Below are 27,031 nucleotides of genomic sequence, written 5' to 3'. Positions count from 1 at the left end.
TCATCTGCTTTGTGGAAGCACCGCAGTCCAATTAAGGTAGTCGTTTTCAACCCAATGAAGACAACACTTTCTGATCTTATGGAAACATTGTTCCAGGATGGAGGCACCATAGTCCAAGGAGTTGCTGCCTTAAGGTCCATGGAAGCTGCTGCTTTCGGCCATGTGGAAGCACCACAATCCAATGGAAACTGTTGCCTTTGGCTCTGTGGAGGTAGCAGTCTTTGGCTCCGAGCCTTAAAGCTCCATTGCTGTTGAGCGGCTCCGCGACCAATGAGCTCTGACTCCACTTTTATCTTTGAGTCTTCTTCACGTTCAGGTATTTTTAGACCCATTTCCAACACTAGTAGACCATTCCTTACGCGAAACCTGAGTTTGGGAAGGACTTGAAGTCGATGATTCCAACCAACATGGTACACATTTTTTTTTGTGTGTGTTTCATAAAGAAAGTTAATAAAAATACCAATGTTATCATCTAAAAAATAATTGAAGTGTACAATAACTTTCAAAAGAAATACATAAACCTTACCGGAGATGTAGTGAATCAAATTAGAAATCCAACGCAGTAAATGGACACATTTTTCATTTGCCAAAAGTTGTTCGAGACCGAGCGGATGAGTTGGGCCTTGCCCTAGACAAGAGCACTTATTCGAACCTCTTAGATTATAAAATTTAACCTTAATTTACATTGTACTTAAATTTATGAAGAAAATTAAAAATAAGTACAAATAATGTGATAATAAATTTTTTAAAATTCAAATCCTAAATCTCTATAGGGTAATTTAACATTTTAATCTTGAATGGTAAATATTAAACTCAAAGAGAAAAAAAATTTAAAATTAAACTTTATTATTGAAAAAAATATTTGCGAAGTAGACTATAAATCTATACGCATGTTCGTTATAATTAAATTATATTGTTAAATTGCATACATTGGCGTGGCCCGGCGGGTGTTGGACTCTCTAATTATTTTAATTGCTTATTTTTATTATATAGTATTTATAAAATTTTTAAAATTTAAGTAATGAACTACCTTTATAAATTTAATAGAAATTTCATTATTATAAATATTCAATGTAAATATTTAAAAAATTAGTTTAAACATTTTTAACATTCAAATATATGTGAATATTTATAATAAGAAAAACAAAAATGTTAGTGTTGTATACGTACATGCATTATCACATCAACGTGGATGGTATTGTTTATTACACATATCAGCTGCGTAATTATTTGGTATATTGATTGTAGCATAAACATAATTTTATTTTACCTATATATATAATTTACTGCTTGAAATGAAATACACAAAAAAAAATTACATCTATCACTTTCACTACCAGCAAAGTGCCATATTGACCCGGAAAATTGTCTCGACGAAACCGCCGAGACAATAGTTTGTCACAAAATTTTTCTTCGAGACAAATCAGTGTCTCAACTATGGTTTGAGGTATTACTGAGACACTTTATCTCGACTATAATCTTGAAGATTAGTTCATGACAATGCATTGTTGCATCTTTCTCTCGAAACACCACTGATAGTAAGAATTGTCCCGACATAGACACAAAAAATACCCCGAGATTTAGATTCGATCATCGATTTTAAATAATCTTATTATTCAATTCATAAATTGGTTATAGACATTAGATATGATCATAACGTCCAATTTTTTATTACTTTATTGGCGGAAATAGTACGATCAATTGATTGCATTCCTAATCAAAGAAATAACTTAGGGTACGACCATAAATTAATTTCCCCAATAAAAAATAGCATGAAAAAACTCAATTCAAATATTCAATCAATTATGAAAAAATTAAATTATTTGATCATGAAATTCCTAGGTTAAACTTATCAACCTATTTACCACTTTATTAAACAAGTGCACAATTACGGATGCAAATGTTTGATTGACATACAATTCCTAAACCAATCTAAAATATGGCTGCGATAAAAGATTAAATAAAACAATTGTAGACATGAATCACCGAAATTGCACAAATACAAATTTAATAAACAAAATGCAATGCAATTCAAATCAAAACATAATATCACAAATCCAAATCCGAAATTAAAATTCAACATTGGACTAGAATAAAAAAAACTAGCTAATCATGCTTAAAGTAAATGAAAGCGATAAAAAAAAATAATGTTGATCTCCCGGTGGCTATTTCTCTCCTAACTCCTCGCCTAGTCCTTTAAGCTATAAAGTGTGAGTGTAAGTTGTGATATCTCATCCGAGGCCTTGATCCTCATTATATAAACGGACAAATCTTCAATTAACTCCTTTAATTGCTCATTTCCATTTTCATGGTATCATTCCATCTTTACGCCTATAGTCACGCCACCATCCTCTTAAATCAAGACTTTCCTTGGTGCGTACAATCAGTCGCACGATTTTCTTTTGTTTGACCCGGATAATGAGCATGATTATCTTTACTCCAACCCATAATAAATCGAGATTATACCAAAATTAGTAGAAATCTATCCAAAATATTAATTATAATCTATAATTTAACTATAAAATAAATGAAAATATATGCTTTATCATCAGAGTATGCATTGTTTCGAAATGAATCACGAAAAAACTCTGTGAAGATATGTTGTCTCGAAATTCATCACGGAAAATTTTTTGAGAGTATGAATTGTATCGAAATAACTCACGAAAAATACTCCGAGAGTTTGAATTGTCTCCAAATAACAAAAATATTCAGAGACTATGAATTATCTTAAAATAAATCACAAAAAGTACCCCGACAGTTTAAATTGTCTCGAAACAAGTCGCAAAAAAAATTCCGAGAGTATATATTGTCTCACAACGAATCATGAAAAAACTCTGTGAATATATGGTGTCTCAAAATTCATCACCAAAAATAATTTTGGGGTCTTGAATTGTGTCGAAATAAGTCACAAAAATATTTCAACGGTTTGAATTGTCTAAAAAAAATGGCAAAATTTTTTCCGAGAGTGAGATAGTATACATTATTACAAAATCAATCACAATTAAATTAAAACAAATAAAATTTATGAATATATTATATAATTATTTATTTGAAATTCAAAAAAATTATAAGAAAAAGGTATTACTATACAAAATAAAAAATATATATTCCCTCGGTCCAGCTACAAAGTATACATATTTTTATTTTGGAACGTCCAATTACAAAGTAACAATTTCATTAAATACCCCATTTTTTTTCCACAAATACCCTTACTTTTACATCACATCATTACTTTTATACCAAAAGTAAGGGCAAAAATGTCATTACACTACTTTTATATGCCCACTATAATTAAAATACTATTATTTCTTAAACTCCGCACCAACCAAAAGTAAATGTATACTTATTACTTGGACAGAGGGAGTATTTCATAGAATAAAAAAAAGTTAAATATAGAAAAGAATAATATACAATATTATGTTTGATTTACATAACAATAATAACTACTTATTATATTATAATACTTAATTTATCTGTCGTAAATAATAACAATAATAAATAAATAAATACATATATTTAATTGATATTTATCCAATGCACAACAAATTGACAGATAAATAATTTTCAGATGCTGGTATACTAGAGCCCATGGAACTCGTATTTGAATGAAGTTAACCTAATCTACAGAGATCAATATTCAAAGTAGCAGGTGAGATTTTCACGATGGCTTCCTCGATGATGCGGCACTTTCTTGGTATTCATGGTTGTTAGAGCTACTCATATCGATCATGACTCTCTTCAGTACTTTTGATGTTGCATTTGTTAATTACCATCCAATGGGGTTACGTTGGGGTTAAAATTTGGAGCATCAAATTCATTTTAGACACCAAAATTTGAATGTGTTCTTTTACTTTCATACACATCTCTCATTTTTTTTATTTTATTTTTTTATAAAATAGCATGTTTTTTTGCGCAAAATAAGACTTATTTTTATGTAATCTTTATACAAATCCGAAAGGGTATATATATGATATTATATCTACACACTAATTTATATTAAATTGTATAGTGTCTATATTTTTAAAAAAAAAAAATTACAAAAATTGCCCATTATGTATCTTAAATTATCATTTTTTAGATATATATATATATATATTTTTTCCAATTTCGCAAAGTAGGACATTAAGTATTTTGAAGGCTTTATTTTTATCCTCCCACGCCAGAAAATATCATGTGCCGGGTACGCTCACAGACATGGAATCGCCGTTGCTGACGTGTACATGGCCGATATAGACGTGTACCACGACATGTCATTTTTTCGGCGGTTGACATGACATTTGTTTAAAAATAAAATAAAATAAAATAAAACAATTTTTTTTTTTTTTTTAAAAAAGTATAATTTGGCCTGATTGGACCAAATTGAAATAACACAAAATTTCATACAATATCAACCTTGATCGATTGATTCACTCCCAATCCCTTTCTCATTGTTTGAACCCTAGATCCCCAATTCTCCAATTCCATCTCCGAGCACGTTGGTCGCCGCCAGCTTTGCCAGCGACCACGTGTGATTCATTTCGTCAATTCTGCGTGAGTAGAGTAGAGGATGGAGAAAAGTCACAACAGTTTGAGTGAATTTTTTATTTTAAATTTTTCTAAATTTTTGTATTTTTCGGACTGATTATTGTACATATTTTGTGTTAGTTAGATTTGGTTGATGTCATATCTTACTCAACATTGTTTCAGGTGTAATTAATTCGAAATGTAATAATGTTCGGAGGTGGAACATCGTCATACGTAGTTTCGGATGTTGAATGTTATTGTGGACTAAAGTTTGTAACACACATTTCTTGGACGATCGATAATCCCGTAAGAAGATTCAATTGTTGTATGAAATCCAAGGTAAGGATTTATATATTGAATTTAGTGCCAGATAATATAGTATAAGAAAACCCTCATTGTATTACTTGTGTTTAATATGTAGAGGGGAACACGGGAGTGTGCCTTTTTTTTTTTTTTTTCCCAGTCGGAAAACCCTCCTATGTGCCCTCAAGCTAAAGCTATCATCCCGGGTCTATTGAAGAAGTTGAATGATCTAAATGCCAAAATTATGTTTCTAAAGCAAAGAGTAGGAAAATTGAAGTTTCTAGTTGTCGCATGTTGTATTATTCGTATTATCCTATGTGTTTGGATAAGTTAGTAAATACCGGTCGATGAAAGTTTTCTAATAGATGATCGAGGGTAATTGTTTTTAGGTACTTATTCGGTTGCTTTCGTCGCAAGTCTTGGTACTACTATATTTGTATAAATTTTGTATTTCTGTTATAACAATGGCAATATCGTCATTGTGACGAATGTTTCGGCATGTATTTACAACTACTTGTTAACATGTAGTTTTTCTAATGACAAACAATGAATGCATGTATTTGCAACTGTCTGTTTGCATGTAATATCATTGGCATTACTTACTATAAATAAAATGTCACAAAAGTAGCACACCAACTACAAAATATGTTCAAAATAGATAGGCTAACCGAACTTGTAGACAACTTAATTTCGGTGCAACCACAACAGAGTAAAAAACACAAAGAGAACCACAGTTCAACCACATCTAACCATGCCCATTCCAATCCATATATATATATACCAACACCATTTTACGGAAACTAGAGCACAGGTCATTTGCTTTTTTTGGATGCTCGAGTTGTCATTGCCCCCGTCCGTATTTGATGTTGCTTGTTGAACTCCATATTCTCCTTAACGAATTGTGTCAATTGCTGTTGACGTTCATGCACCGGAAGCTCGAAAAAAGGAACACCATCATAATTGGGAGGATCCGAAACACATTGCGGTCGGGACATACATTGTTGGTAGTTTTGGCATTGTGCTATCATTCGTTTCGGTCACATTTTTGCCCTGCATCCATACACAAAGGTAAGTCTGCTGGCGCTGGTGCTGCCAGTTTGTTAGTGTGTTGTGGCGTTGGATTGGTCGGACTTTTTGGCGGTGGCATTTCTGAGTGCTGCCGTATCGACGAATACTTCTCTCACGGAGGCGGTGTTGCGGTTGACACAGCTGGCGGGAGTGGCTTCCGGTTGGCTGAGGTTGGGCTTTTGTTTCTTCGACCGGCGGAGGAGGAGGAAAGAGGAGAAAAAAGAGGATGAGACAGAGCACACAAGCGACAACGATTAAAGCAATTTTGGCCAGAGAGCCCTTATTTCCGGCAGAGGCAACTTCCATTCCCGCCAGGCATGGGGTGTCCATTGGCCGGCCGTATAGTGTCTAGTTTCCTGCATTACATTAAAAAATGAGAAATATATTTATATATTTACAAATTTACATAAAAGAAAAAACTGTCGTAGTGCTACTGTAGGATATCTCTGCTGTCGGATTACCCTGCTACCGCAGGACAAACTTGTTAGCACCACCGGATCGATCATTGCCGCGGTTGTTGAAGACAAAGTAAAGTATCAAAACATGTCACTACTATTGGAGGCAAATCATAGCCTCGAAATTTTTCATGGCGATTCAAGATAAAATTTAGTCTCGAATACTGTCACGGTTGTTGGAGACAAACTAAAGAGACAAGATTTAGTCTCGAATATTGTCTCGGAGATACAAGACAAAATATAGTTTCGAATGTTGTCATGGTTGTTCAAAACAAAATATAGTGTATGATATTGTCATGGTAATTCGTGACAAAATATAGTCTCGACAAGGTGTTCGCGAGAACTCTCGAGACAATATATTGTCACGTCAATCTCTCAGTCAATATGTCAAGACAATTTGTCTCGTCATTCTGTAACTATCTAGATTGTCACGAGCAAACAGCCATGGCAAAAATTTCGAGACAATTTCCAAAATTACTCAAGTAATTGTCTCTTATTTATAAAGATTCCAAGACAAATTTTCTGTAACAATTTAGCATTTTCCTAGTAGCGTCTCTCTCTCTCGGATGCCTTTTCATATCTATTAATACACTCCAACTTAATACATATAATATAATATAATATAATATATATATATATGGGCGTATGCAGTATTAAGCAAGGTGGGTCAATTGACCCACCAAAAAGAAATTAAAATTTAATACTAATTATCACTAAATTACAAATATATCCTTAAATATTAGTTCTATTTTTATTTTATAAATCAGTTTCGGTATATGACAAGACCCACCAAAAGAATTATTGATGTCTTATTTTTTTTTCCTCCAATCGACTTTCCTCTTTTAATAAAAAAAATATTGCAACTACTTGTATAATTATATTCTAGAGAATTGTCAGAAGCAAAATTGATGATTTTTGAATTATTATTAGCTAATTTCATTATTGATGTTTAATGTGATGAAATATTTTGGAATTTGAAGAATTAAATGAACTTTCTATGAAACTTGTTGAGACAAAGAAAAGATCATTTTCAACTATAACTATCATCAAGAAAAACTTACGGAATAGCATGAAAGAGTAATTATTAAATGATTGTTTCGTTACTTTTCTAGAAAGAGATGTGTTTACAAAAATTAGTATATATGCTATTGTTAGCCGATACCAAAATATAAGAGATCTCGTCGTGAACACTTATAACTATTTTGATGTCTAAGTGATTGTTAATTTGAAATTTCGTATTTTTCTAATGTAAATTTTTGTTGATATATTTATTAATTTGAATTTTAATTTAATAATATTAATTTATCGACCCACCAAATTCAAAATTCTGGATCCGCCACTGTATATATACTTACACACTGCACACACATCTATATATATATATCTACTTTATACTACTTCCGCTCTAAGGACTATATTACTATATTTACTCTTTGCATGTTAATCTATGAACACAAATCAAAGAAAAATGACAAAAAGACTTCTATTAGTGTTTTATAATTCTAATATAATGACATTTGTAAAAAATTAAGTACGATGACGCAAAAAGTAAACGGAACCCTTAGAAGCGGACCTATGGAGCATTATATATATTATATACAATATATATAATAATGGTTAACGGTAAAAATAATTAATATTTGTATTGATTATTCCTATAATAATATTACAACAGTTAGCTGTTTTTAATTATTTTTTTAAATTTTAATTAATTTTATAAATTTAAAATTATTATATAAACTAAATTATATAACACACTCTTGTGTTATATTAAAAAAAATATAAAAATACCTTCTATTTTATTTATTGAGTAATTTTTTTGTATGAAATTAAACTTTACACAAAACACTATTTTCTTTCAAAACTGATGTTTTAGTGAAAATACGAATTTAATTATGTAAATTTTATATAAATAAAAGGGGTAAATATATTAAATAATCCGTTTTGAATAAAATAAATAAATAATTGATTAATCTTTTATTTTATAGTTTTATAATCTGCTATCTAATTTTTGCAAACATTATAGAAATAAAAGATTGATAAATTATTTATTTATTTATTTAATTCCAAAAGAGACTATTGAAGATAATTTTATCTCTTTATTTGTATAAAATTGATATAATTTAGATTCGTATTTACAATCAAATATCAACTTTGAACGAAAATGATTTATTGTGAATATTTTAATTTAACACAAAGAGTTTCACATAATAAATAAAACATGAGATAGTTTCATACAATGAATAAAATACGAAATGTTTGTGCATTTTTACTAAAACACAAGAGAGTGTTATATAATTTACCATATTATAAATTATATATAAAAAAATCAGCTCAGACCAAAAAAAGGTTGGGTAAATTATAAAGGAGTTAGTAAAAATGTATAAAAACACCATGTATTTTATTTATTGCGTGAAACTCCATTGTGTTAATGTTAAATTTGCACGAAATATCATTTTCATCCAAAATTATTATTTAATTGTAAATATAAAGCCAATAATGCAAATTTTATATAAATTAAAGAAATAAAAGATATTAAATAATTTTTTGGAATCAAATTAATAAATAAATGATTGATTAATCTTTCATTTTAAAGTTTTTTAGAGAGAAATTATTATCTTATATTTACAAAAATTATAAAAAAACAAATGATTGATAAATTATTTATTTATTTATTTTATTCAATGAAATTATTTAAAATATTTTACGTCTTTTATTTGTGAAAAATATCATCTTTGGACAAAGAAGGTGTTTTGTGCAAAACTTAAATTAACACAAAAATTTTTACACAATAAATAAAATATAGAATGTTCTGTATATTATTAGTACAATTTATCTAAAAAATTTACAGCCCATCAACGACGACAAACTTGTGTTCACATTACTATCGATTTAAACATTTAGATTTTACTTCATTAACAATTTTCAATAAAAATTTGGAAAGATTTTTTGAAACAATATGCACAAGAAAGATCTCAATTTTCCTAGTATGTAGATGCTAATTAAAAAGATGCACTTCTATTTCTCGTTGATTACTATATACATCAATATAGCATACATATTTAGAAAAATATTTACAGAAATTAAGATGATGACAAATACATATGTAAAACTAATATGTTTAACCAAACTCCATTTTTTGAAGATTGATGTAATGTTTTTAGATTGGCAATTTTTAAACGGATCAAGAAAATTTACGATGATGATGATGATAGAGTACCTATACATTTTCTATAAGAGTCACAACTTTCGCTACCACAAAAAAATTTATCTATGAATTATTTTTCCGAATGCCGCAAAGCTAGTGGTATTAAAAATGGTAGCTAAATACATTTTTGATCATGTATGTGACACCTATTTTATTATTTTGCTCATTTAAGTAAAGTCCGAATAAAAATAATCCTATATCTATTCGGTAGTCGTTTAAAAAATTCTTTTAGTATCAAAATATTGTCATTTATCTTGACATGATATATATATATATATAGAACTGACATTAGTATTAAAAGATGTTGTGTCCGTAAGGAATGACCTAATGATGTAAAATTGGACTTGTAAAAATTTTTTTATATAAATTAATATTTTAATAAACCCATGTCAATATTAAGTTTAAAAAATTATTCGAAGTTAATCTAGTTTTTAAAGAAATATATAAATTTATATTTTAATAAACCACGGTCAATATTAAGTTTAAAAAATTATTTGAGGCCTAATTCATGTCACTCCAAAAGTGCATGTGACCTTCGAGTGACAAAAGACTAATAAAATTTATACAATTTTTTTTAAAAAGAACCAAAATAATAGCTTAAGCCACTTACAAACTAAAATTTATTCCAATTATATCCATAATAAATGTGTTTTAATGTCAATACATGTCTAATTTTACGTAAATATTATATAATTCGTCATTATGTTAGTTAAAATAATGTATAAATCCTTATATTTATGAACAAAATGATAACTAAAATCTAAGATTATACACAATACAAAACTCAATTTCGCACTCTTCAAAGTTTTTTCTTTTATTTTTTTTTTCTGCCACTGTCATCCCACAGAATCCACTTAATTTTTTTACTCACATTGTAGAACTGAGTTTCGTGTTCTCCATTTTTTTTTACATCAATAAATTTATTATTTTATTTAATATCAATTTCATATAATATTTTTTTAAATAATATATTATGTATACATTATAATAATTTGTATTTAATAAAATCATTTTAGTGATAATTATTTAATACTTAGGGTGTTTTCTTTTCTTTTAATCAAAAAAAAAAAAACACATATATTTTCCAAAAAATATTAATATATCACTCACATTCATTATTTTTATAATTCATATACAATTCTTCATACCTCTCATAAAAAAAAATTCATTCAAATTATCCTACAAAATAAACACACCCTTAAATTGACATAATTTAATAAATAAAATTTAAATATTACATTCATATTATTTTATAGTATTGAATTTATATGTGTGCTATATATACTTATTTATGTATGAATTTAGTGGTAATTTATTTTAAATTAATTTATATATACATGTGAAGTTAATTATGAAGAAAAATATATTTATGTATAACCATAATATTAGCATTCAATAAAATTTACATAACTAAACAATCAAATTTAAATATGCAATTCAATTTTTCAAAAAATTAAAAGTTTTTCATATGCATTTGCTCCACTAAATCTAATTTCTGTTGATAGTGTGTTCTTTTTTTCGAAGTCAGATTATATTTGATAGAAAATCTGTCAGCATGTTTATCACATAAGTATTACCAAGAAGAATTGTAATTTTTGTTTTTAATGAAGCAATCTAGTATGTTTTTTAGTTATATAATATTTTATGCTTGTATTTATATATAAATTTACATTATATATAAAATAGATTTGACAACAATACATACTAATATATATGTGTTGTTGTCTCTAGTATTTTTATATGCAATCAACATGGTGCTGATAAATTCCCACTTATTACCATAATTAAAGCGCACCAAAATTCTATTATATCTCAATGTGGGGGTCGGATTCCCGGTCAAATCAATATGAAATTGATGCCAACAACCTTTGAAGAGAAATACTCGATTTGATCAAATCAACATATATAATAAAAGTAGACAACATATATCATATACAATATAACATATTTATAACACTAACATATTATGTGCTATGTATAAACATGTATTGTCTAATTTTACTATATATGCTGATGAAATTAAATCAATATTTTAAATTAATTTTAGGCAAAATTGTCCATAACTTTCTCGTAGTTTCAAAACTCAGCGTAAATTTCCTTTTATTTTAAAAATTGTATGACATCCCTTTATATTTTAAAAAATATTGTATGAAACCCCAGTGTGGTTTTAAAACTCATCATAGATCCCCATTTTACTTTAAAAAATTTCATGGCATCCCCTTACACTTTCAAAAATATTGCATGAAACCCTCACCATGCAAAACATACAGATAGAAAATCATCTTCTCATCATAAAATTTTTTTTCATGGTAGTTGGATTTCATACAACGTTTTCGAAAGTATAAGAGGATGCCATACAATTTTTTAAGTATAAAAAGATTTTACGCTGAATTTCGAAACCACATGGGAGTTATCAGAAATTTTACCTTAATTTTAAATAACAACCAAACAATCTTAATAGTTCATTGTCTAATGAATTTTCTATTACGGGGGATTGGATTTTAAAAATCCACTATTCATTCCATTTTTTCCTCCAAAAACATCAAATCAAATATCTATTTTTTATTTTTTTTTATATTATACTAAAAATCAATTTCATATTTAGAATATCACATCAACACCTATTTATATCACATCATACAACTATTCAAATTCAAAATTTTTACAATTCAAATCCCAACTCAAAATCCAAACTCCAAAACAAACACACCCTATAAATCTTTGGTGAGCGGATTGTGTATTAATATATTGTCTTAGGAAATAATATTCCACAATTTCATATAAAACTATTTGAATATACATTTTTTTTTTTTTTTTTTTCATGCAAGTCCAAAGGACATTATTTTTTGTACGTTTATATTATACCTGCTAAATATAAAATTCTATGATGATTAAATAACTAATATATACAAGCAGTAAATTATCTATAAATATAATTGATGAAGGAATTATAGTTTTAAGATCAATAGTGTAAACAATAGCCTAAAATTACAAAAAAAAAAAAAAAATCTTTAAATTATTTGTAAAATATGTTGATTTATGTTAAATAAATCTCCGCTGAAATGCATATAAAATACATGTAATGTAATAAAAATTTAAGAGCGTTTAATTCCTATGAAAATGAATTGAAATAATATAATGCTTATCTTTAAATTCCATCTTCTATGGAAAGTAAACATTTTCTGTAAGAACATTGGATTAAACAAGCATATTTGTAAAAATTGTGGGTGTATTTACTTTGATTTTTTTTTTTTTGGTAAATTAATATAATATCCATTATGTTTTAGCAAAAGTATATAAATATTCCATATTTTATTTTTATTGTGTGATTTTTTCTTTTTTTTTTTAAATTAAAGTACACACAAAACATCTCCTTCATCCAAAAACACGCATATGATTATGTAAGTTTTATACAAGTAAAACAAATAAAATATTTTAAATATTATTTTTTGAATAAAATAAATAAATATATAATTTATCAATCATCTATTTAATATTTATTTTAAGACAAACTGTTATCTATTTTTTTAAAAAAAAAAACACACTATAAAATGAATATTTGATTAATTATTATCATTTTATTATTAAAATAAAGTTATTTAAGATACATGATCTCTTTTATTTATATAAAATTTGCATAATTAGGTGTGCCCATTTACAATCAGATAATCAAATTAATTTGGATGAAAGAAGTGGTTTGTGCATAGTATATAACACAAAGTTTCATGCCATTATAATACCGCATCATATAATACTCATTTTATTTTATTTTTTAAATACCCATTTTTCATCGCATCTAACAATTATTTCATTCTTAAAGATTAAAATTCAAACACCATTAAATTCAGCTAGAACACAAGTATTAAGTTCGGATGTGTTTGTTTGCATGTTTGATTTTTGAGTATATGTTTTAAATAGTAAAATTTTGAATTTAAATAGTTTGATCCATCTGATATAAATATAAGTTGATGATGAAATTAATTTTAAGTATAATATAAAACATAATAGATTAATAAATATTTGATTTTGATGTTTCGAAAAAAATAAATATATTATTTGAATAGTAGAAAATAAATAACAAACAAACAAACACAACTAATATTATTCAAAGAAATAATTCAATACAATAGATCAATATAATTTATAGCCTTTTTTTAAATAAATAAAGAAATACTCCTAAGACTATATTCTAGTGATTGGATCTTCATAAAATAGGGGTTGTGTTATGTTTTTCTAACTTACAAAAATTTCTGATTTTTTTTTTTTTTGGTGTCCTTCAGAGGATAGTACAAATAATTTTTGGCAAGATTTAAAACCAAAACAAAGTTGATGAAGTATAAATGACAAGAAAATATTAATTTTAGATATATGATTAGATTTGAAATTTTTTCAATAATATTCCATAAACCCTTCAATTGTATTTTTTTTTTTTTTAAATAAAATTATCGAACATTATATTTAATCACCCCAGTCTTCGTTGTCATGTATTTATTTGATTTTCTAATCTATTTTACAAATGAGTATAATTAACATCTATTCAAAATATATTATTTTTCGACTAATCTCAACGATTTCAACACCCTATCTACGCAAAATATGAATGTAGAATACACTAAGCATTCGATAAATTCCCTCCAATCGCGGGTTGTTCAATCATAAATGAAAATTTATGTGAAGTTATTGTAATTTCTTCTTGCCTAATTAAGTTGATTATAATTAAAATATATATATACAAAAGATATTACCTTTTTCGACTAATCTCAACGATTTCAACACCCTATCTATGCAAAATATGAATGTAAAATACACCAAGCATTCGATAAGATGCCATACCAAAAAACCTCAAATTCTTGTATTAATGTTAAAACTTTTATACTTTGAAATTATATTCATAATAGCATTTATGCACAAAAGTAAAGAAAAGGACAATTACCAATTGGGTGACTTTTTTCATCAATTATGTGACCACAAAATTAATAAAGCCAAATATGCCTATTACTATTATATTGATCAAACGTACACTACTTGTTATTGACAACCAATTATATACATATATATAATTATTTTAGTTAAATAAAATTGTGAATATATATATTTTTAAAAAAGAACTATTAGTGATAAGATAGAAACCGAAGCTATAAAAGGGGTGGGAGTTGTCTAAGACGGGGGAAAAACACTCCATGGCTTCTCTAGCTTATTCTCTTATGGCTACTTTGGTTGTGGCAAGTTTTTCACTTAACATTCCTCTTAAAGTCGATGCCAATGATGAAAATTATTCTTATGGTTATACGTCTCCACCAAAAGATTATTATCAACCGTATAAATCTCCACCGAAAGAATACTCTCCGCCTTGTGGGCATGAATCGCCACCCAAAGGCTCTCCACCGAAAGAGTACTCTCCACCGTATAAATCTCCACCAAAAGAGTATTCTCCACCGAAAGAGTACTCTCCACCGTATAAGTCTCCACCTTGTGAGCATAGATCTCCACCAAAAGAGTATTCTCCACCGAAACACTACTCTCCACCAAAAGAATATTCTCCACCGTATAAGTCTCCACCAAAAGAGTATTCCCCACCGTATAAATCTCCACCGAAAGAATACTCTCCACCGAAATACTACTCTCCACCAAAAGAGTATTCTCCACCGTATAAGTCTCCACCAAAAGAGTATTCTCCACCGAAACACTACTCTCCACCAAAAGAGTATTCCCCACCATATAAGTCTCCGCCGAAAGAATATTCTCCACCGAAACACTACTCTCCACCAAAAGAATATTCCCCACCGTATAAATCTCCACCGAAAGAATACTCTCCGCCATATAAGTCTCCACCGAAAGAGTATTCCCCACCGTATAAGTCTCCGCCGAAAGAATACTCTCCACCATATAAGTCTCCACCGAAACAATACTCTCCACCAAAAGAGTATTCCCCACCGTATAAGTCTCCGCCGAAAGAATACTCTCCACCATATAAGTCTCCACCGAAACACTACTCTCCACCAAAAGAGTATTCCCCACCGTATAAATCTCCACCGAAAGAATACTCTCCGCCATATAAGTCTCCACCGAAAGAATACTCTCCACCAAAAGAGTATTCCCCACCGTATAAGTCTCCGCCGAAAGAATACTCTCCACCATATAAGTCTCCACCGAAACACTATTCTCCACCAAAAGAGTATTCCCCACCGTATAAGTCTCCGCCGAAAGAATACTCTCCACCATATAAGTCTCCACCGAAACACTACTCTCCACCAAAAGAGTATTCTCCACCGTATAAATCTCCACCAAAAGAGTACTCTCCTCCGAAAGAATACTCTCCACCGTACAAGTCTCCACCGAAAGAGTACTCTCCACCAAAAGAGTATTCTCCACCATATAAGTCTCCACCAAAAGAACACTCTCCACCATATAAATCTCCTCCGAAAGAGTACTCTCCACCCTATGAGCACAAATCTCCACCAAAAGAATACTCTCCACCTTATCATACGTCTCCGCCGAAAGAGTACTCTCCACCACATAAATCTCCGCCGAAAGAATACTCTCCACCGTGTGAGCACAAGTCTCCACCAAAAGAGTATTCTCCGCCTTATCACAAGTCTCCACCCAAAGAGTACTCTCCGCCGAAAGATTATAAGTCCCCCGACTCTCCAACTAATAGCTATAAGTATACGTCAAAAGAATACTCTTCACCAAATACTTATTATTATAACTCTCCTCCTCCTATAGCGTACTATCTTGGATAATATTATTTTCCTTACAATGACAACCCTCCACTCAATTAGCACTATCCTTATAGATATATCTCTCCATGATCAAAAAGAAATGGCATAAGAAAATCTTATTAAAACATGAAGATATACTAAATGATATGATTGATGCACGGAAAACAAGTATTATACACGAGAATATTATAATAAGCTCAATTGAAGCAAGCAAAGTTACCATCTTCGTGTATTTCTTAATGCATATAGGTGATGTAGATTGTGTATAAGGTCCACGATTGTGTTTATCATATCATGATTGTGTTTTTTATTTTTATTTTTATTTTTTATTTTTCGCTCTAATCTTAACTTGTGTGCTTATGCGTGGAACATTTGTGTTTCAACCTTCAAATAATACATTAAAAGTGTGATCTTTAATTCTACTTGTACACACTTGTTTTATCCCTTTTCTTTATTATATGATAGTTTTTGCCTTTTATATTGTACTTGACTTTAGAGAATATCAAAATTAATATGTTATAAGTAACATTATCATCATCCAAGGAGTAGTAATAATCCTTCAATCGTTAATAGCAAGGTAAACAAAGAAGAGAAGATCCACAAAATTTGTGAAATTGTTTGTAAATACTATTAGTGTAGGTGAAAGAGGAAGAAGTGCGAGAAGGGTGAATTGTCCCACGGGGAACTCATAAAATATCATCCTTCCATATATTGTCTTGCACCACAATACAAGAATAAATAAGAAATTGGGCTTGGATTGGGCATGGCTTGGTTTGGGCTTAGTCTAGATTGGGCTTGGCTTAGATTTGACTAGTAAATGTCAAGATTTGGGCCTTAGGCCTTGGGGCCGTGGGGACTCGTGGGCCAAGTCCAAATTGCTTAAAATCCAATTATTTTAATTTTTGTATTTATTTGATTAATTTATTTTGAATTTGAAAAATTCAAATAATCAGATAAACATTACGGTTGCAACTGACTTGCAACGTGGAGAAGTGGGTGCAATGTGGACTTCTTCCCTCTTACAAAAATTTAAATAAAATAATCCTCAAAACCATGAAAAATATGTATAATATATATATCTCATCTCCTTCGTTTTTAAAACCACCAAAAAAAACAATCTTCTCTTCAAAAAGAAACGCTCTCAAATTTTCTGCAAAATCTCCCATTCCAAAAGTTTCTTAATTCGGTTCGTGAAATCTGTTATTCAGTAAATTATTCGTTCTATCCTGGGAGGCGATCGGTGGAGGGCCGAAATTCGCTTCAAGGAAATCGCGTCCCACACGAGGCTCGGATTTATCTGAATATGATATTCGAAACTATTATCAGATTTAGTGATTTGGTTTTGTCGCCACATCTCATATTTGTTATTAAATATCCAACAAGCTTGAAGCGAATTTCCGTTGGTGGAATATGAGATGGCTGACGAAATTCCCCATATCCATAATCAAATCGCGGCTGCCCAGATCGTACCTGAAGATGAAGCGATAGTCAATGCAATGAACGATCCTGACAGAAATCTGAAGGATCTGAATGATGACGTTCAGAATGGTGCTAACGGAGACAAGAATGAGAAGGTGAATTCCAGCGAGTCTCACACTCACGCTCTTGTTGTTCCGTTATCTCAACCACCCCGCACAACCGGTGAAGCCGCTGAAATCGCTGCTGCCAGGCGTGAAACGCGCAAAGTGGCCAGGAGGGCTGCTGCAGAAAAGGCTGCGAAGGCAGCATACGATCAGGCCTTCAAGGCCGCGATGGAGGGGGCGCAGCCTGCTGCTGCAACCTCCAACCAGCCTGTTGCTAGACTGAAGAAACGGCATCTTATTGATGCCTGACTGAAACAGCCTGCTGCTGTTATGCCTCATCTGCAGCGTATGGCTGTAGGACTTGCGCAGAGTCTCGGTGTGTCTGCCGGACAACAACTAGATGATTTGGTGGGTATACAGCCTGTTGCTGTTACGGACCATGCAATGCAGCCTGTTGCTGCAACTTTGAGGCAGCCTGTTGCTTCGGCAGCCGATAAGCCAGAAAAATTCAACGGGCAGAATTTTAAAACATGGCAACAAAAGATGTTGTTTTATCTGGCCACGCTGAGTCTGGAAGATTGGCTGACGGAGGATGCACCTGTTGTGCCTGAAGGATCCTCGGAAGAACAAAAAGTACAAATTCTGAAAGTCTGGAACCATTCAGACTTTATGTGCAAAAATTATGTACTGAATGGTCTGAACGACTCCTTGTACGGTGTCTACCGGCATGCATTAACGGCTAAGCAACTGTGGGAGACGCCTGAGAAAAAGTACATAACTGAGGATGCTGGTGCAAAGAAATTTATCATCGGTCGGTTTCTGGATTTCAAAATGGTCGATGGGAAAAGCGTTACGAAACAGCTTGATGCGTTTCAGCTGATTTTGCATGAGATCCAGGCCAAGGGGATGGAGCTGAGTGAAGCTTTCCAAGTTGCGACGATAATTGAAAAATTACCACCTAGCTGGGGTGATTTCAAAATTTACTTGAAACACAAACGAAAGGAAATGGATATGGCGAGACTGATTAATCGTCTCCAAACTAAAGAGGAGCATAGATCAAACCTGGAAAATAGGGGACATCTAATACTCGGCAGGAAGGCCAATGTAATCGAGCACAAAGGCCAAGGCTCTTGTTTCAAGACAGCTTCGAGGAACTATGAGTAGCCAGTAAAGAACTGGAAGCTAATGGACAAGGGAAAAGAGAAGTTGAAGCCATCTGGCGGCGTTGAAAAGGCAAAGAGTACTTTCAAAGGCACTTGTTTTAATTGTAGAAAGGTTGGACACCGTTTGATAGATTGCAAGGCGCCGAAAATTAAGAAAGAGACGAAGCAGGTACACGTCGTTACTAAAGATAAAGAGCCACTCGACCTGAAATGTGTTGTCTCTGAGGCAAATGTGGTGGGATCAAACAAGAAACAATGGTGGCTAGACACGGGAGCAACTAGCCATATCTGCATGGAAAGGAATCAGTTCCCCTCATTTGAGCGTGTCGAAGGAGAAACGATGTTCATGGGGAATGTTGCTCCTGCAAAAGTCAAGGGAAGAGGAAATGTGCTTCTGAAGATGACATCTGGAAGAGTCGTGACGCTGACGAATGTCCTCTACGTACTAGCGATGACGAAGAACTTGGTCTCGGGGACGCTTCTGATGAAACACGACTTTAATATTAATATGAATTGTGATAAAAAATTTTTTGCGTAAACCAGGAATGTATGTGGGTAAAGGATATGTAGAGGATGAACTTTTGAAATGTTGTATTATGACAGTTATTGAAAATAATAATAATAAGTTTGTTGCTTATATTGTTGAGTCCTCTACTTTATGGCACAGTCGATTGGGTTATGTTTATTATGATTCAATTCGTCGATTAATTAACCTGAACCACATTCCGAAATTCGAGTTAAATAAACACAAATGTGAAATTTTTATTGAAGCAAAACAAACTCGATCGTCTTTCCAAACTATTTATCGTGAAAATGAACCACTCAAATTGATTCACAGTGATGTATGCGATCTGAAATTTGTACAAACGCGTGGTGGTAATAAATACTTTATCACATTTATTGACGATTGTACAAAATACTGTTATGTTTACTTGCTTAAGAGCAAAGACGAGGCATTAAGTATATTCATTTTGTACAAAAATGAAGTGGAAAACCAACTTAACAAACGAATTAAACGAATTCGAAGTGACAGAGGTGGAGAATATGAAACTCCGATCGGTGATTTTTTTGCACAAAATGGAATAATTCACGAAGTAACTTCACCTTACTCACCTCAATCAAACGGCGTTGCTGAACGCAAAAATCGCACATTAAAAGAAATGATGAATGCGATGTTGTTGTGGACTACCCCAAAATATGTGAAGGGAGGCAATTTTAAGCAGTAATTATCTGCTTCACTTAATACCTCAGAAAAAGATGGAGAAGACCCCTTATGAGCATTGGAAATGTCAAAAATCATCTTACAAACACCTTCGAGTGTGGGGGTGTCTAGCTAAGGTAGTGGTGCCACCTCCCAAATGTGTGAGAATCGGTCCCAAGATAGTGGACTGCATTTTTATAGGATATGCACATAACAATACTGCCTATCGATTCTTGGTATTTGATTCAAAAATTTCGGATATCCCAAAGAATACAATAATGGAATCAAAGAATGTATCATTCTTTGAAAATGTGTTCCCTGCAAAGGCAGGAGTTGAGCCTAGTTCGGTCAACCGAGAACACAAAACTGTGGACTAAGACCAAGATCGAATGGAAATATTTGAATCTGGATCTGAACTAAGTCAGGAACCTGAGCTCAGAAGAAGTAAACGAGCACAAATCGAAAAGTCGTTTGGAAATGAATATTTCACCTATCTCCTTGAAAACGAGCCTCAAGCATATGCTGAGGCTATGAGGTCTGCTGAAGCGCCTCTCTGGAAAGAAGCTGTAAAAAGTGAAATTGATTATATTCTTCATAATCACACTTGGGAACTTGTGGATCTCCCACCTGGTTCGAAACCTCTTGGATCAAAGTGAATATTCAAGAGAAAATTAAAACCAGACGGTACAATAGACAAATACAAGGCTAGACTTGTAATAAAATGCTACAGGCAACGAGAAGGCCTAGATTACTTTGACACATATTCTCCTGTCACGAGAATAACATCCATTAGGATGATCCTTGCGATAGCTGCTCTGCGAAATCTTGAGGTGCATCAAATGGATGTAAAAACAGCCTTCTTAAATGGAGATCTTGACGAAGAGATCTACATAGAACAGCCGGAAGGCCTCTCAGTTTCAGAAAAGGAAAATAACTTCTATAGACTTGTGAAATCACTATATGGACTTAAACAAGCTCCAAAGAAATGTCATGAGAAATTTGATCATACTATGATGGATAGTGGTTTCAGAATCAATGAATGTGATAAATGTATATACGTAAAGACCACTGAGTCAGGTTACGTGATAATATGCCTTTACGTAGACGATATACATATCGTTGGTAGCAACGAATATATCGTTAAGTCTACCAAAGGCATGCTAAATTCTAGATTTGACATGAAGGACATGGGTCTCGCTGATGTGATCTTAGGAATTAAGATCAACAGAACCTCAAATGGTCTAATTTTGAGTCAAACTCATTAAGTAGACAAAATTCTCGAAAAATTCAGTAATGATGATACAGGAATAGCGAGAACTCCGCTGGACACAAGTATCCATTTATCCAAGAATCGTGGAGAAGGTGTATCCCAAATCGAATACGCTCGGATAATTGAAAGCTTAATGTACCTGATGAGCTGTACTAGACCCGACATAGCTTATGTTATAAGCAATTTGAGTACGTATACAAATAATCCTAGTCGCGAGCATTGGAAAGCCATAGTTCGTGTACTTAGGTACTTATGATACACTCGAGATTACGGGCTGCACTACAACAGACGTCCAGCTGTAGTAGAAGGCTAATTAGACGTAAATTGGATATCTAATTCTCTCAATTCGAGATCAACTAGTGGATATGTGTTTACACAAACGGGTGCAACAATCTCTTGGAAATCCTCAAAACAAACAATTATTGCCAAATCCACAATGGAATCTGAGTTCATTGCATTGGATAAAGCTGGAGAAGAGACGGAATGGATTCGCCACTTTCTTGAGGACATTCCAGAGTGGGACAAACCTGTCTTTGTCATAACCCTTTACTACGATAGTAAATCAGCTATTGGCAGAGCAGAGAGTACAATGTACAATGGAAAGAGTCGACACATTTGTCGTCGACATAATTCCATAAGGCAACTAATCACAACTAAGGTAATTTCAATAGACCATGTTGCGTCAAAAGATAACCTAGCGGATCTACTGACCAAAGGGTTAAACCGTGATACAGTTTATAAACTGACAAGAGGAATGGGGGTTAAGCCTGCTAAGATATAAGTTTTATAAAGGAAAACCCAACCTAGAAAGATTGGAAATCTTAAGAACTAGGTTCAATGGGACAACCTACCTATAAGACTTATGTGTGCCACTGTGGGGGCTTTTAGCCTCGACCCATTTCTGTCAACGTACGGTGACAGAACATGGAAGATAGCAAAGAATTGCTTTAATGATCACTAAGTAAGTGTCGTATCACTCGGAACTTAGAAAGATCACCTATATAAGAGAGAAGTGGGGCCGCTTCAAAGAAGAATTGTTCAGGCACAGCTCTTTAGAAACTCTCGCAGAACCATGACGGTTTCAGGGCCAAAACGGATCAAACAATGAGAACCGAATTAGGCATATAAATTTTGTGTAAGTATGTAGCCCACTTACTAGGAAAATTGAACAGTTCAAGGGCAACGTGTCCACTAGACAGTTGGTAAAGACTACGTACTGCTCTAAGGAAAGTTGAAAGGAAAACCTACTTATCCTATACAAAATTCACTTTCTTTCATCGAATCATCGTTTTCCTCTTTCATATGGGGAATTGTTAGTGTAGGTGAAAAAGGAAGAAGTGAGAAAAAAGTGAATTGTCCCACATGGGGAACTCATAAAATATCATCCTTTCATATATTGTCTTGCGCCACAATACAAGAATAAATAAGAAATTGGGTTTGGATTGGGCATGGCTTGGTTTGGGCCTAGCCTATATTGGGCTTGGCTTATATTTGACTATTAAATGTCAAGATTTGAGCCTTGGGTCTTGGGGCTCGTGGGCAAAGTCCAAATTGCTTAAAGTCAAATTATTTTAATTTTTGCATTTATTTGATTAATTTATTTTGAATTTGAAAAATTCAAATAATCAGATAAATATTACGATTGCAACTGACTTGCGACGTGGAGAAGTGAGTGCAATGTTGACCTCTTCCCTTTTACAAAAAATTAAATAAAATAATCCTTAAAACTATGAAAACTATGTAATATATATATCTCCTCTCCTTCGTTTTTAAAACCACCAAAGAAAACAATCTTCACTTCAAAAAGAAACGCTCTCAATTTTTTTGCCAAATCTCTCATTTCAAAAGTTTCTTAATTCGGTTCGCGGAATATGTTATTACGTAAATTATTCGTTCTATCCTGGGAAGCAATCGGTGGAGGGCCGAAATTCGCTTCAAGGAAATCGCGTCCCACGCGAAGCTCGGATTTATCTGAATCTGATATTCAAAACTATTATCAGATTTGATGATTTGATTTTTTCGTCACATCTAAAATTTTTTATTAAATATCCAACAAATAATTCAAGGATCATGCACTAATTTTCTTTTACCCTTTATAGATGTAAAAAGAAAAATCCACAATATAAGAAAAAAATTGTGTATATATGATGTAGTAATTCAATTTGATTAAAGTCTATATACAATTTGAAATAAAAAACCTATTTAAATTCAAAATTTTATTATTTAAAAGACAATCTCAAAACTCAAATTTCATAATCCAAACAAAAACAATCTTATGATTATTATTATTATTACTCTTTATGTCGGTGATATTTATGTCATTTAACTTAGACACAAAAATTAAAAAATAAAAATATTTTAAAATAAAAATGAGATAGATAAAAAGTAAAATTGATGTATTATAAAAAAATTGATAAAAAATAATGTGATAAATAAAAAAATAGTGAGAAATGGATATTATGTATTAAAATAGAAGAAAAAAAATTATGGATAAAAAAAATTATTTTGATAAATGAATTGTGTATAAATTTAAAGGGAAAAAAAAAACCTAATATAATTTTAGCCACATTTTTAGAAAAAGAAAAAAAGAAAAAAAATTCACATAAACTGTGACAAATATTTGCTGTGATACTTTAAATAGAACATATATTTTCAAGGTATTCTTTCAAATGAAATTTAAAACTTTGATAATATGTATCTCCTAGTGAGACGGTATTTAACGGTATTTAAAATAATGATATTTAATTAGTTAATAATAGTGAGTTGTGATATTATTTTATTATTATTTTTTATATAATTAAAAATTATTGATAGTTTAAAATAAATTTAATATATATGATTAAAAAAATTAGAATAAGTATTTAAATATTTTAAAAATTATATGGTAATAAAAAATATATATAATATGTAAATCATTTTGTAAAGAATAATTATTTTTTATAATATAAGTAAATAAAAAAATACGTTTATTTATTTATAATTAATATAAACTAATTTTTAAAAGATGTGAAGTTTTAAATTGAGATAAAATATTAATATTTTTAGGAGAGAGATAGTATAAAAGGAATTTTAAATGAGTCCTACCTAATTTATGATGTTATATGTTATGTAATTAATTAAATTGATTAATATATGTTAAATACTCCCTCTGTTCACTTACACTGTTTACATATTTCTATTTTGGGACGTCCAATTATAAAGTTAATATTTCATTAAATACCGTATTTTTTTCCACAAATACACTTACTTTACATAACATCATTACTTTTACACAAAAAAAATGAGGGCAAAAATGTCATTGCACTACTTTTAACTACTCACTATAATTGAAATACTATTATTTCTTAAACACCGCGTCAAAAGTAAATGTAAACTTTGTAAGTGGACGGAGGGAGTACATTTCAATGTAGTAAGTTTTACCCAAATAAATAAAATGTCAATTGTTATAGGATAAAAAAATAAAATAAAATAGAAACAATGTGAATTATTGTGTGACGGAGAAAATACTATATATATATATGTGTAAGGTAATGTAGTTTTCTTTAGTCCTATAGTATTGATCCCATCTCCAATTGTGTAATATTATTATTATTATTATTATTATTTGATGACTTGGGAACCCGCAGTTGCTACTCGAAGGTGCGCACTAAATACCCTGCAAACTAAGCCCAACAGAAAAGTCACACTAGGCAAATCATATGTGGCAAGTGACCTGAGGCGTCGGGAGTTTGAACCCATGACCTTATGGTGACAAATTTAAGCCCTACACCACAAGGTCATTCATTAAGGGACCAAATATTATTTTAATATTGTTTACTATTGTTTTTCTAGAGAAATTGCAATTGTAGCGTAATGTGTATTTATTGCATTGCAAATTTCAAGTTGAAAAGAATGGACTTATTTGAACAATTAATTATGCCCAAAGGATTCTATAAGGCTGGCTTAGAGGGAATCATGCCCACTTTAATTTAGATTGATCACAAGAATTAGGTCTAAAGCCTCACCTTAAGTTTATGGCTTTAAAATATGCAAGCGCACCTAAAAATTTAAATTGTTAGAGATACACTTTATTTATTTATTTATTAAAAAATGAAAATCAACAAAAAAAATCATTTGTAAATTTGGCTCGATAATAGTTTTAGATCAATCCAGAACATACCAAACTATGTACTATTGTTGGGATATTCGCAATTTTCGTCCCTATATTTAACCGTCTTTTCAATTTGTGTCCCTATAACATTAATTTCGTAAAAAAATGTCCCTCTTTTTTGCTAATCTGCACAAAATCTAGTCTAAACGGTAATTAGAAGAATAGTAAGGGTAATTGAAGAACGCCGTTGACGGAGTAGGCACATGCCACCCACGTGACTGAGCATTAGACCGAACCGGTTCTCATTAGACCCGGTTCTCCACCGAACCGGCTCGGTTCAATCCCGGTTCGGTTCGAACCGCTCCATATCTTCTCCACACCGATCTCAGTCCAGTCGGTCTTCGTCACCTCCTCCGCACCACTGACGTACCTCCCTTTAACGAAGAGCCTCGGAGGCACCACCGATTCGCCGCCGTTCTTTCCCTTCATCGGCTCCCTCAGTTCCTCCCTGAACCCTCTGTCCATGGAGATGTCCCTCTCGCACACCGGAATTCCCAATCCCTGAATCGCAGATCGGACGGCATTGCAGTCCTCGAAGGTCTTCCGGACTCCTAAAAGACTGGTGGTGTACAACACCACTTTGTTCTCCCAGTTCGGCGGGCAGATCGGCTCGAATCCCTCCAGGAACTGGTTCAGATCCTTGGCAAAAGACGACGGCGGCGGTTGCCGGTTTCCGACGTTGGGGCACAGATTCTCGTCGTTGCCGCCGGCGACGGGAGGATTATTTGAAATCTTGGAAGGGGCGAATCGGAAGCTGGGAATATGGTCGGAATCGAGTCCGGACATAAGGTCCCAAGAATTGATGGTCTCGAAGCATGGCTGGTGCCGGAGCGACCAGGGCTCGGAAAGTGGGCTGGGGAAGAGGGAACCGAGAGTGGTCCGCGGCGGCGGGAGGACTGTCTTCGCCGGCGCTTCAGTTTCCGGCGCGTCGAGGGTCAACAGGCCGTAAGTGGTGGAGGTGAGGGACACAATGTGGTGGTTGAAAGCTCGTCATCCTGGTTAAGCAGAGCAGAGGAAACGCAGCCCATCGGCGATTGGATTGAGAAATGGGGAATGAGATCGGTGTGGAGAAGATATGGAGCCGAACCGAACCGGGATTGAACCGAACCGGTTCGGTGGAGAAGCGGGTCTAATGAGAACCGGTTCGGTCCAATGCACGGTCACGTGGGTGGCCTCCGTCAACGACGTTCTTTAATTACCCTCAATATTCTTCTAATTACTGTTTAGATTAGATTTTGCGCAAATTAGCCAAAAAAAAAAAAAAAAAAAGGATATTTTTTATGAAATTAATATTATAGGGACACAAATTGAAAAGACTATTAAATATAGGGACGGAAATTGCAAATACTCCTACTATTGTTGCTGGAAAAATGGGCCAAAACATATTGACCCAACTCTAGTTATAGATGGATCGGTGTTTGTTTTGAGTTTAAATTTTGAATTTGAATAGTTATTTAATATGATA

At 32.1% G+C, this 27,031-nt stretch overlaps 1 protein-coding gene and 1 pseudogene across 1 annotated transcript; one reads left to right on the top strand and one right to left on the bottom strand.

Moving 5' to 3' along the window:
- The first annotated feature begins 14,725 nt into the window (after positions 1-14,725).
- LOC127255851 (extensin-1-like) lies at positions 14,726-16,645 on the top strand. The gene has a single exon (XM_051281604.1). It carries the CDS (start codon positions 14,742-14,744, stop codon positions 16,278-16,280), a length of 1,539 nt encoding a protein of 512 aa, XP_051137561.1. The 5' UTR covers positions 14,726-14,741; the 3' UTR covers positions 16,281-16,645.
- A 9,146-nt stretch (positions 16,646-25,791) lies between these two features.
- On the bottom strand, positions 25,792-26,594 carry LOC127255866 (uncharacterized protein At5g39865-like; annotated as a pseudogene).
- Between the last annotated feature and the right edge of the window lie 437 nt (positions 26,595-27,031).

This window comes from Andrographis paniculata, unplaced genomic scaffold (assembly GCF_009805555.1).
Source record: "Andrographis paniculata isolate CXL003 unplaced genomic scaffold, ASM980555v1 Contig54END, whole genome shotgun sequence".
Lineage (NCBI taxonomy): Eukaryota > Viridiplantae > Streptophyta > Magnoliopsida > Lamiales > Acanthaceae > Andrographis > Andrographis paniculata.
The sequence above is the reverse complement of the archived record's forward strand: the minus strand, read 5'-3'. Positions and strand labels throughout refer to the sequence as shown.

What these genes read in the sequence shown, in the direction of transcription:
- LOC127255851 (XM_051281604.1), top strand. Translation starts at nt 14,742, where the DNA reads ATGGCTACTTTGGTTGTGGCAAGTTTTTCACTTAACATTCCTCTTAAA.